Raw genomic sequence first — 12,769 nt, forward strand, 5'->3', positions numbered from 1 at the left:
TTTAACAAGGCTCTGGATGACCTTGCAGACATTGAGGTCAAGCTGGAAGATGAAGATAAGGCAATATTGTTTCTAAATGCCTTACCTAAGTCTTTTGACAATTTAAAAGATGTTATGCTATATGGCAGAGAAACATCCATCACTCTTGATGAAGTGGTAAATGCTATAAAGTCAAAAGAACTCCAGAAAGCTGCTGATACCAAATCTGAGACCCCAAATGAAAGTTTGAATGTAAAGGGAAAGTTTCAGAAAGGAAAGTAAAATAAACCATGGAAGGATAAGAAGAAGTCAGGCTCTCAAACGAAGTCAAAAGAGAAGGACTCAAAAGAGACAAGAAAATGTCACTTCTGTCAAAAGCCTGATACTGCAATATCAAGAAGCAGAAGCTCTAAACATTATCTCTAACTCAACTGAAAATGCTTGGATACTTGATTCTGGTTGCTCATTTCATATGTGCCCTACTAAATCATGGTTTGCTGATTTGCAGATGAAGGATCTTGGCTCTGTAATTCTGGGAAATAATGAAGTTTGCCCTGTTAGAGGAAAGGGCTCTGTCAAGTTAAAGCTTCATGATGGCTCTACAAGAATGCTGAATGAAGTCAGGTATATCCCTAGCCTAAAGAGAAACTTAATTTCTTTAGGTCTACTGCAATCAAAAGGTTATGAATTTAAATCTGAAAAAAACTGCTTGCATGTTATTAAGGGAAATAAAATCACCCCGAAGGGAATAAGGAAATACAGCTTGTATCATCTTCTTGCTTCTACTGTTATTGGAGAATTAGAACTTGTTGTTAATGATGAAGCTATTATGTGGCATAGTAGGCTAGGTCATGTTAGTAAACAAGGTCATGCTGAACTTAATAAACAAGAACTTATTAAGATAAAAACTGATGATAGCTTCAGCATGTTAATAAGTAGAAGCAAGAAGCTAGTGTATCCTGTTGGTAAACATACTTCTATTGCACCTTTACAATATATACACTGTGATCTGTGGGGGCCTTCTAAGACCACCATTATAGGTGGAGGCAACTACTTCATATCTCTTATAGATGACTATTCCAGAAAAATGTGGGTGTATGTTTTAAAGAACAAATCTGATGCTTTTGATAAATTTGTTCAATGGTGCATAGAAGTTGAAAATGAAAAGGATTGTAAGGTTAAGTGCTTAAGAACTGATAATGGGCTTGAATTCATTTCTGAGAAGTTCAGTGAGTTTTGCAAATTAAAAGGTATTAAGAGAAACTTGATTGTTCCTGATAATCCTCAACAAAATGGGGTTGTAGAGAGAATGAACAGGACTTTACTTGAAAGAGTAAGGTGTATGCTTGAGAGTTCAGGGCTTCCAGCTAGATTTTGGGGTGAAGCTGTAACCACAACAACATATTTGATAAATAGATGTCCTTCCACTGCATTAGATTTGAAAACCCCTGAAGAGAAGTGGAGTGGAAAGCTTGCTGATTACTCAAACTTGAGGAGTTTTGGCTGTCTTACTTATGCTCACATAAGACAGGATAAATTAGAACCTAGAGCCTTGAAATGTGTCATGATAGGATACCCTACAGGTATTAAAGGTTATAAACTATGGTGCATTGAGGCTGGAAAAGGTAAAGCTCTAATTAGTAGAGATGTTGTTTTCAAAGAGGAAATAATGCCATATAAAGTTAAGACTCCTGGTACTAAGGTGGAGGTGGAGCATTCTAAGAAACCTCCTGATCCTAATGAGAAAAGAGAATCTGAAGAAAGCACAGAGAGAAATGAAGTAAAAGAAGAAACTGACAACTATTCTGAGGATACAGAAAGCTCTCTCAGTGAATATCAGTTGGCAAGAGATAGAGTAAGAAGAGAAATAAGGCCTCCAGCTAGATTTGCACAAGCTGATCAAATATATTTTGCTTTGAATGTTGCTGAGAAAATAACCTATCAGGAACCAAGAAATTACAGAGAAGCTACTACTTGCAAACATAGCCAACATTGGATTAATGCTATGCAGGAAGAGATTGATTCTATGTTAAAGAACAACACCTGGAAATTGGTATCAAAGGCTAAATCTCATAAATGTGTCAGTTGCAAATGGATATACAAGAGAAAAGTGGAGGTGATAGGAAACACCGAAACTATCAGGTATAAAGCTAGACTAGTAGCTAGAGGTTTTACACAAAATGAGGGTGTATATTTTAATGAGATATTTTCTCCTGTGGTCAAACATAGTTCAATCAGAATTCTCTTGTTTTTAGTTACTCAATTAGGATTGGAATTACATCAGATGGATGTAAAGACTGCTTTTCTGAATGGAGAGCTTGAAGAAACCATATACATGTGTCAGCCAGAGGGATTTGTTGTGAAAGGAAAATAGTCACAAGTTTGTTTGTTGCAGAAATCTTTATATGGTTTAAAACAGAGTCCAAGGCAATGGAACAAGAGATTCGATGAGTTCATGATAAGAATTGGATTTAAGAGATCACTACATGACAGATGTGTGTATCTTAAGAGAACTACGAGTGGAAATTTGCTATATTTGCTGCTGTATGTTGATGATATGTTGATAGCAAGTAAGTTCATGTCTGATGTGAATGAAATTAAGAAAGCTCTTAGTACTGAGTTTGACATGAAAGACTTGGGTGAAGCAAGAAGGATTCTGGGAATAGATATAAAAAGATGCTAAGAAAAGGGTGAGCTTATGCTGTTACAGTCTGATTATATTTTAAAGGTTCTCAGGAGATACAACATGAATGAAGCAAAAGCAGCTAGTATTCCTTTAGCCCAACATGTAAAACTTTCTGAAGTTCAAAAGCCTAGTACAGAAGAGAAAGAAGCTGAGATGAGAAAAATTCCATATGCAAATGTGGTTGGGAGCATTATGTATGTTAGAGTCAAGGGATTTTTTAGGACAGTAACTTAGATTGATTTGGAAATTAGGACAATAACTTTCGGACTTGTAAAAATAGGACACTAATTATTTTTCAGAGTAAAATAGGACACTAATTAATAAGCGTCGTAAAAATAGGACATTTTTCAGTCGATAATTGGCTAAAAAATATCCTGCGGATGCAACACTTATTAATTAGTGTCCTATTTTACTCTAAAAAATAATTAGTGTCCTATTTTTACAAGTCCGAAAGTTATTGTCCTAATTTTCAAATCAATCTAAGTTACTGTCCTAAAAAACCCTCAAACTCTGTATGTTATGGTTTGTACAAGACCTGACTTAGCTCATTCTATAAGTGTGGCTAGTAGATTCCTGGGGAATCCAGGAAGAGCTCATTGGAAAGCTCTGAAAGTTATCCTCAGGTATCTAAAGGCTACTTCAGATGTAGGAATTTTGTTTAAGAAATGTAGTAATACAAGTGATGGAGTATTACTTGGTTATGTTGATTCTGACTATGCAACAAGCATAGATACTAGAAAATCTCAAACAGGTTATGTCTTTACTATGTTTGGTGCTGCTATTAGTTGGAAATCAATGCTTCAGTCAGTAGTGGCTTTATCTACTACTGAAGCTGAGTATATGGCTCTTACTGAGGCCATTAAAGAAGGTATCTGGTTAAGAGGCATGATACAAGAGTTTGGTCTAAAACAGGAAGTTGTTCCCATTCTGTGTGATAGCCAAAGTGCTATTCACTTAGCCAAACACCAGGTATTCCATGAACGCTCAAAACATATAGATGTTCGATCGCACTTTGTGAGAGATATTGTGGAAAAAGGTGAAGTAAAGGTAGTAAAGGTAGGAACTGAAGACAATGCAGCAGACATGCTGACTAAGTCTTTGCCAGTTTCTAAATTCAAATTTTGTCTTAAATTGATTAAAATCTGCTCTCTTACAGAGAGCACTTTGGTTTACTAACTTTGCTGTTGATTGAGTAGCACAAGTATAGATAAGATATGAGCTATGGAGTCAAGGTAGAGATTGTTGAAGGTGACTTCATATCTCATACATATATACAGGGGTTTAAGTGAAAATACTGGAAGAGGGAGGAGCCATTTGTAATAAGCTGAAGATTACAACAGAATCTGTTTTAACAGACTCGGTTGCAAGCAGCCAACTTGCGGGTTTCGTGGTGATCAAGTCTTTAGTTAGTTTTACCCAATTTTCTGTATATATACTCTTTGTGGATTAGAATGTTAGGATTGATGAGATTCAGCTGAAAAGAAAGAGAGAAATCGAGAGATACAGTAGCTAGAAAGTAGCTTGTGAGCTGTGAGATTTTCTTCTTTTGTTGCTGATTGTAACTTGTAAATTCTTGATTGATTCATAGTGAAAACTCATCTGTAGCTGTGCTACCGTGGATGTAGATCTCTGTTGAGATCGAACCACGTAAAAATTCTTAGTGTCTCGATTCTCGTTTTTCGATTTAGAGCATTCAAACTTTTACTTTCAATTCTTGTTTGTGAATTCTACTTTGCAAACTGAAACAGAGTGTTGAGAGTTGTTGTTTGTTGGAGTTTTGAGTTTGTGATAAGAGCTCAGTTTTACAACAGTATCAAATATATAGCCTTTAATTATTTAATTAAAACTTCGTACAAATCTTAAAGGCTAAAATATTTAATATAGGGTTAATTGTTTGAATATACACGAAGTATACCTAACTTTTGATTTTTAACCAACGCTATTTTTTTTTATCAATTACTAATACATACTTCCTCCGTCCACGAAACCTAATCAGTATTTTTTTTCGGGGTGTCCCGTAAAGTTTAATTATTTTTTTTATATGACAAAAGTTTTTTTTTTCATTATTCACTTTTTCATCTACCACATTTAACACATTAAATACTAACTTCTTAAAACTCGTGCCCAAAAAAAAATGATCAAGTTTCGCGAGACGGAAGAAGTAAATTTTAAACTTTTTGATATTAGATCCTGAGTTAAAATTTCAGTCACATTTAATTTTAAGTGGCATTTTTACATGAGTTGTTGGTCAATTAGTACATATACTTTGATATTTTCGAAATTTAGCTCAAATTAAAATTAATGCCGCATTTAATTATATTTTTTCCTTTTTGCTTCTCTATTTTTCGATGACCTTTATTATTATTTTTTTTTCTTTGCTTTTATTTTTTATTTTCCCTTTCTTTTTTATTTCTTTCATTTTCTTGTTTATTCTCCTCCTCACACCGATAATAGATTATAGATAGTATATATTATAAACTAGGTCACTAGAACTGCAAAGACAAATATCTCTTATTTTTTTTTAATTTTTTTTTATGTTTTTTGTTTTGTACTCCCTCCGTCCTCATAAAAAATATCCAATTTGTCATTTTCGTTCGTTCTCATAAAATGTATCCAATTTATTTTTGATAAGTTTTCCACTCACAATAAAGTATGATACTTACTACACTCACAACACATTCAACTTTTTATAAGGACGGAAGGAGTATATTGTAGCTCTACTTGCCTAATTTATAAGCATTATCTATGTTCAAATATTGTTATAAAGAAAAGAAGAAGAAGAATAGAAGAAAAAGAATAAATAAGATCCGAGACGAAATAGAAAAAGAAGAAAAGAAAAATGAAAAAATAAAAGCAAAGAAATAAAAGTAGAAAAGTGTGACGAAAATAAAGAAGAAGAAAGGGAGGGGGGGGGGAACAATTTTAAATGTTGTTTTAAATTTAATTCGGATTAAATTTTAATAAATTTATAATTCATGCATTAATTTATTCAAAATAGTATTGATTAAAAATTAAAATTTAAATATATTTAATGTATTTATACGTAATTAATTTTTTAATATATCAAAATATATCGTATACTTCACTCGTTCAATAAGAGAGTATCATTTGGGGATGATATGAGTTTTAAGAAAAGTATTGATAAATAATGTGTTGAGTGGAATATAGTGATCGTGGTAGAATTAATTGTGGAGTTATGTGAAAATGAGTAATTGTGGTTAAAAAAAAGAAAGTGAGTCATGTTCCAAATTAGAAGTGATTTTCTTTAATGAGACATACGAAAATGAAAACTGTGATATTTTTTTTATGAGACGGAGAGAAAAAATTTTATTGACATTGAATTTATTTTGATTTTATTATAGTTTTCTACTACTACTTTTGATAATAATTTTAATTATAAAAATGAAATATTCAAAAGTTCGATTAATCGGAATTTGAACCAAAATAGTAAATGGGCTGAATTGGAATTGAAGAGAAATTTTGATGGATTTTGAGTATTTGGGGTTGAGTGGCATAAAAGTAATATTGGAAGAAAGCAGTGTCAAATGTATAACGGCAGCGCTCTAAAACCCCAAATCGTGGTCTCCACAAACCCTCTTTAGCTTCCTCCTCTTCTCTTCTCTTCTCTTCTCCGTTTACCATTTCCTCATTCCGCTCTGCGCCGCCATGTCAGTGCTCACGCGCCGCCTTGGTGCACTGGCTGCGCGCCTCTCCTCTCCCTTGCGCCGAGGCTACGGATCAGCTGCCGCTCAGCTCGATTACGATTATTACTATTCTTACGATGCTGAGGAGGAGCCGGAGGCGCACCGCCGAGGAATGGAGGAATCGGACGGCTGGGAGACTCCGGGGAGAGGTGTGCAATGGGTGATCATGGGCGATCCTTTGGTCCGTCGACATGTCTACGCCCACCGCCTCTCCAAGCTTCTGGAGGTGCCTCACATCTCCATGGGATCCCTCGTTCGACAGGAGCTCAACCCTACTTCCCCTCTATATAAAAAGGTTTAATTCCTCTTCTCGCCCTTAAATATTTGATTAATTTTGTGGGCATGAAGAATGATTTTGATGATTTTGGTGTTGAACTAGATTGCTGATGCAGTGAACCAAGGAAAGTTAGTTCCAGAAGATGTAATATTTGGGCTTTTATCCAAGAGGCTAGAGGAAGGGTATTGCAGGGGTGAAACCGGCTTCATTTTGGATGGAATTCCTCGAACCGCGATTCAAGCCGTAAGTGCTTCCCCCCTTTTTTCTAGTCTGATTTGAATGGCTTTTCAGTTGCTGTAGAAGAAATTCAGAAAAAAGATGTTGTCTCATTATTATGCTTGTTGGTAAAATTGCAGGAGATATTGGATGAAATTGCAGACATAGATTTGGTACTGAATCTCAAGTGCAAGGACGGTATTGTGGTAAAGAAAACAAATTTAGAGAGTGGAATATATTCTCCTTGCCAAGAATTAAATCCCATGGCTAGTTTGAGTGCCAAGTCTGACGCCATGTTGAAGGAGAAACTTGGTAGTATGTATACGGAGCAGGTATGTCTTAACCTAATTTGATTGGTGGTGAATGATTAGATATGAGAATGAGATAGTAATGGGTTGGTGTTGGTGCAGATGAAGGGTCTAGAAGAATACTACAAGCAACAGAAGAAGCTTGTGAACTTCCAAGTGGCAGGTGCACCAGGAGATACGTGGGAAGGCCTTTTGGCTGCATTGCAGCTGCAGCACATGACTGCCAATTCTTCTCACAAGTTGACTGCCTAATTTTGCCCCTTTCTCTCACTGCTCCTTATTATCTTTGATATTTTTTTGTAGATCATATCATGCAATTTTGTGATAGGAATGCTTTTTGCTTTTTGTCCTTTTTTTTTTCCCTTCTTTTTGCGTATGTGCTTTCAAAGACACATATTACTATTATTATAGCTAAATGAGTGTAAACCTTGTCCGGCATTATACATGATGATATTTTGATCTGGTGAATTAGATAGGATTTACTCTAGTGATGTGTTATTAGATTAATTTTTAGCCCACGTTTGATTGGATGTTTTTAGAGGTTGGAAAGGGAATCAAGTAATTGAATTCATTACTTGTTGTTTGGTTTGGATAATGAGATAATCATTACCCTTACTTGAAGGTAACTCAATCACCTAATTTGTTATCCCTCAAAATAGAGGGGAGATAATAAAAAGGGAATCCCTTACTAATATTTCATTTTCATTGTTAAATCACACTCAATAAATATAATGGTTATTGTTATCCCTTTTCATTCCTCTACTTGAATCAAACGAGCACAATATCGAGTTAGTGTCAGGTAGGATTAGTTGTCTTATGAGTTTTGACCTTTTACTGTGACAGAATTAATTTAAATTTTGGTGATCCCTAATTAATTTAATCTTGAGTGACTTAACACCTTGTTAAAGATTGTTGGTAGCAAGATGAAAAGTGGTTGCTTTATTATAGATTCAACTTTTGGCCATGAAACAAAAGAAATTGAGTGGAAATTGCAACTACAGTCTACAAAGCCTCTCTCTATTGGTGGCAAATCAAAGGTGGTTTCTTTTGAATAGATTTAACAAAGAAAGTGAGATGAATTTGTAACAAACAACAATTAAGAGGTTGTAATGGGGGTTGGTTTGTTAGTGATTCCAAACTTGGCGAAGCAGTTGATACCTAAGAGAAGGCGGGGATGAGCGGAGGATGAGAGGTGAGTCGAGTTGGTCGAGCTCGTCGTCGTCGCTCGTGTTGAGCTTCGAAAGGCCGCCCACAACAGTAACGACTGATGGTGGCTCATATACAATAGCTGCTGCCTCACACGGAAGGTTCACTATTGCGTCTTCTCCCAAGTCCTGTCATAATCAGTAACAGAATCATAATTTACTAATAAATCTCCCAATTCAAATTAAAATGCAAAGAATAAGAAAGACCTGTGAACTTAGAGCTTGAAGAAGAGCTGCAGGAACGGGGTCGGGGCAAAACTCATCGGGGACAAAAGAGTCGAGAATCCGCATGAGTAGTGCTAGCCCGAATGTAGGACAGACCTGAAGGCGCGAATCAATATACATATGCAGAAATGAATATCATATCATATAAGAAGCAAAGCAAATGAATGAACCTCTTTTCTAATGGATGGGGTCAACAGCATATCCTTGGGAAGCATCATAAGGTCACTCAGCTCGTTTAGCATACTGAAGGATTTTGATGATCTTGTCTTGCCCTCGTCCTTGTCATCGCCATCCATCTCAAACAGATCACTCAGCCATCTAGACCAATTCCCAATCTGTTGTAGCATCACATGTTTAATGGGTTCATATATATGCAAGAAGAGAAAGAAGAATGCAATATCTCTATCCCTTGCATTGTATTTGTACCGCATTTTTGAGCTGCACACCAGCAGCAAAGCTAGGTTTCCCTGGTGGAACTGGAAGCACCTTAGCATCAGTGATGGGATCCGCTAGAGGATCTGTTGGAATCTCATCAGCTGATTCTCGAAGGATGGCATTGAACATAGCCACATCTAGGCGCGCAACCAGTTGCTCCATAATCTAGGCAACGAGTATCATCATCATCATTTGCTTCAAGGGGGAGTATTAGTTAATATGGAGAAGTAGTGTACCAGTTTGGATAGCAAAGGTAAACAGCCACAATCGTGTCCTCCACCTCGAACAGGACATATCTTTTCGCATGCATCCCTGAAAGCCTTCTTCCACAGCTCAACAGAGAAGTTCCCTAGCTGCCGCCTTGTTCCGTTACCACCACACTGCATATGTGGAGTAAAAGTCTGGACAAAAGTGATAATAGCTTAGTGAGATTGGCTTCGTATCATTCAGTGCAAACAATATCAATCATACAATACCTGCCACCACAGAGATTCAATGATTCTTGAAAATATCCATCCTTGTGCCTTTTCCAGTGAACCTACAAGATTCTCCTTCTCACCCCCTCTTGTAAGTGCTGATGATTTCTTCTTTCCACTATTACGTATCTGAATCTCACTGTCTCCAAATGATTTTCTGATTATCGCTCTTAGTACTATGGCATTCGACAGCCAGAAAGTCAATCTATATATATAACACAGACAACAACATGAGGGCAAAAGAGAAAACAAGCAAGGATTTGAGTGTGTCACCAGAAAGATAAGGCATACCTAGGAACGTCATTACCACATGCTTTGGCAACTAAAACTAATCCAGACACAATACTTTTAGATGCACTCTCTCTCCCTGATTTCGGATTCTGCTTATTGGCATTGAAATATAGCCTTGAGAGGCGCCGCGCTGGAGCATGGACTTTATTCATGGAACTTCCATGTTCTGCAACCACTGAGTAAAGGCTCACCTCGAGGGCTGCTGCTTCCCGCAATCCCCCCTCCAAAATCTTTACTCTGTGTTCCAACTGCTGAATCCGGCCTTCTGAAACGAGGCTCCTTGTTTCCATTCTAAATGCCTTGCGCTCACTGCTTATCGAGCCTGTCACATAATGGTTTCTTCTGGTTGATCCGCCATTGTGGGCTAGGACACTTTCTTTGGTTGAAGAAGCCACACCATTTTCCAATGTCATTCCCTTCTGCATATCAACTCGAGGGTATATGTTTAGGTTTAGCACCTCATTCTCAACTTCTTCCTCTTCCACATGCTTTTCAACATGGTTTTTCCTCATTTCATTTAGAGGTGGAGAGTTTGTTCTTCCAGCCACAAGCAGGTCCTCTTGTTGATTTATCACTGCTCTCGATGCCTTGGAAAGACTAGTCATGCTTTCTTCAGAGCTAAGACGGATTTTCGAATCCCTTTTACCAGTTGCAACAATTCCTTCTTCTTCCTTGTGACGTTCACTCTGCCGTTTATCTGCTTCTTTCATTGCAGATGACTGCAAACTGTGAGATTTAACTCTTCTTGAGATCCATGCAATATCAGAAGATAAATCCAGCGATGAGGAGGATTCAGTCGCTTGTTCCTCATGGCCAACTTTTGCACTACCATTCACTGCAATCTGCAAACAATTCCCATCTTCCAATCAAATTGTGATCTACTGCATTACAAAAAGTAGCAACCAAACAAGTATTGCAATGTGATGGGGTCTTATGGTTAAAAGAAATTGCATCTTTGAGATCTTACTTAGACTAGAAAAGAGTGAAACATTAAACCTCTGAATAGAGAAAAGATGACACAAGTCTTGTACCTTTTTATCTGAAAGTGATGAAGTGGCATTTGGGGAAGAGTGATCATGAGTAGTAAATGATGCTTCTTCTGCATATTCATCATTCATCAATGAAGAAACAGATTCTCTGATTGAGGAGGCCGGCAGGAGTTTGAGGAAAAGAAGAGGTTGAGCAGCATTCCTGTAAGTCCTCTTGCAGTGAATAGGAGCGCTAATGCTCAAATCTTGCGTAATAACACCATATGCACTCAAATCCAAAACTACACTTGCCAGCAGCTGACCTTTCAACCCCTTGTCCCATCTCGGTTCATAAAGATTAAACTCAATGCACTTGTTGGTTGTCTCCCTCACTCCAAAAGATTCATTGAATTCAATTCTTCCATCTCCAGGCACAGCTTGATTGGTGAAGCCACAGACCCCGTCACTGTGCTCCCAATGGATCACAACGGAGCCTAGTCTTCTCAGAGACAGAGACGGGGGCCATGGCTTCACCTCGACTATATGAACAACATAGTCAAACTCAAGTGAAGAAGGGCTTTTCTGGGTTGTGGTACTCACACCTAGAACCATTGTGGAGTGCAAAATTGTAGGTAGCAAGAATGAATTACAGTACTAAATATGCAAACATGTAACAATACGCACTCTGAATACATAAGTAGCAGCTCTAAAGCATGATTTCTAGTCAACAACCCTAACAATATGAACAAAGTTGCAAGGGCTTTTCTAGGTTTTGGTCCTCACACGAAGAAGCATTGCTACATCAATGTGGCTACTAGCTAGGATCGCAAACAAGAGATTTTTATTGCAAGAGTGAATTGCAATACTAAATGTGGTGGGTGGGTGACACATCCGCTTCAAAAGAAAAGCAATGACGCATTCACACGCAGAGTCGAAAGCTTAAATTGTTGGAGCTGAAACGGTTAGAGCTTCAAAATCGAAAACAAAGGAGCAATAAATGTATGAGAATGAAATGCTGCAGTTAGGAATGGATACATCATACATCATCATATGAATGCAGTAATACGTATTATATGGAGAAGAGAAGATACTAAACTCGAAGACGAATGCCCAACAAATTTAACAAGACAAGGAATTAAGAAGAAGAAAAGCACTCACAGTCACAGTGATGAGAGAGAGAGAGAGAGAGAGATTGTTGAGGCACAAGAATGTCGTTTTCTGATAATATACACAAAAAACAAGACTCAAATTAAACAATGTAGTATCAAACTAAGCAAGAGGTTTGTATTGCATGGTTATGTTTTTTCACCTTTAATATTAGAATTTCTTAGATTTCATTTTTTTTAATTGGATTGAATAAAATAAAATTAACTTAAATAAGTAGTAGAAATTATTAAAATTGTAAAGTTTTAATTTATTAAAATAATTAAAAAAAATTAGTTTTATTATTTGTATGTATTAAGATTAATACTAAAATAAAGAACGTATCAAAAGATGCGCCTAATTTATAATAAAACATTTTGTGGTAATACTGATTAGAATGGCGTGACTGAGCATTTGTCTGCACTAAGCAAACATTTATGCTTCTTAATTTATTTATTTATGGAAATAGATGTGATGGTGTCACGTGAATACGCATAAAATGTGGTTCGTGCTTTGAGCTTCTGCTCTTCATATACGCCCAACTCTATGCCAAGGCTGTCTTGTTATTTAGGAAAAATATATTTTCCATTTTTCTTATGATGAAATCGCAACTAAATATTGTAGTACATATTCTACTACTCACCTAAATTTGGATAATTTTAAGATAGTTGCAGTAGTTATGTTATACTGAAGCTCCCTTTTTATTTGGGTGAGGCTCAAAAATGTGAATAGGTCTCATTTTACCAGCAAGAGAGAGAGAGAGTAGGTTGGGGTGTCATGATCACAAGTAGAAGAATGAAATCTTTTGTCTCTCTCTAGAAATAAGTAAAGTTGTGAGAGAGTGGGAGTTGATGTT

The 12,769-nt window shown here is 36.7% G+C and overlaps 2 protein-coding genes across 2 annotated transcripts; one reads left to right on the forward strand and one right to left on the reverse strand.

Annotated features, from left to right (window-relative positions):
- The first annotated feature begins 6,144 nt into the window (after nucleotides 1-6,144).
- On the forward strand, nucleotides 6,145-7,638 carry LOC130987431 (probable adenylate kinase 7, mitochondrial). Its single transcript, XM_057910971.1, has 4 exons — nucleotides 6,145-6,664; nucleotides 6,749-6,889; nucleotides 7,003-7,194; nucleotides 7,273-7,638. Exons 1-4 carry the CDS (start codon nucleotides 6,332-6,334, stop codon nucleotides 7,420-7,422), a joined length of 816 nt encoding a protein of 271 aa, XP_057766954.1. The 5' UTR covers nucleotides 6,145-6,331; the 3' UTR covers nucleotides 7,423-7,638.
- Nucleotides 7,639-8,086: 448 nt separating this feature from the next.
- Nucleotides 8,087-11,945, reverse strand: LOC130987407 (uncharacterized). Its single transcript, XM_057910932.1, has 8 exons — nucleotides 10,834-11,945; nucleotides 9,803-10,644; nucleotides 9,512-9,716; nucleotides 9,272-9,436; nucleotides 9,027-9,200; nucleotides 8,771-8,935; nucleotides 8,583-8,696; nucleotides 8,087-8,504 (listed from the first exon to the last, which is right to left on the reverse strand). The coding sequence occupies exons 1-8, from the start codon at nucleotides 11,380-11,382 to the stop codon at nucleotides 8,295-8,297; spliced, it is 2,424 nt and encodes an 807-aa protein (XP_057766915.1). The 5' UTR covers nucleotides 11,383-11,945; the 3' UTR covers nucleotides 8,087-8,294.
- Nucleotides 11,946-12,769: the final 824 nt, after the last annotated feature.

The sequence above is a fragment of the Salvia miltiorrhiza genome, chromosome 6, assembly GCF_028751815.1.
Source record: "Salvia miltiorrhiza cultivar Shanhuang (shh) chromosome 6, IMPLAD_Smil_shh, whole genome shotgun sequence".
In the NCBI taxonomy this organism is placed as follows: Eukaryota; Viridiplantae; Streptophyta; class Magnoliopsida; order Lamiales; family Lamiaceae; genus Salvia; species Salvia miltiorrhiza.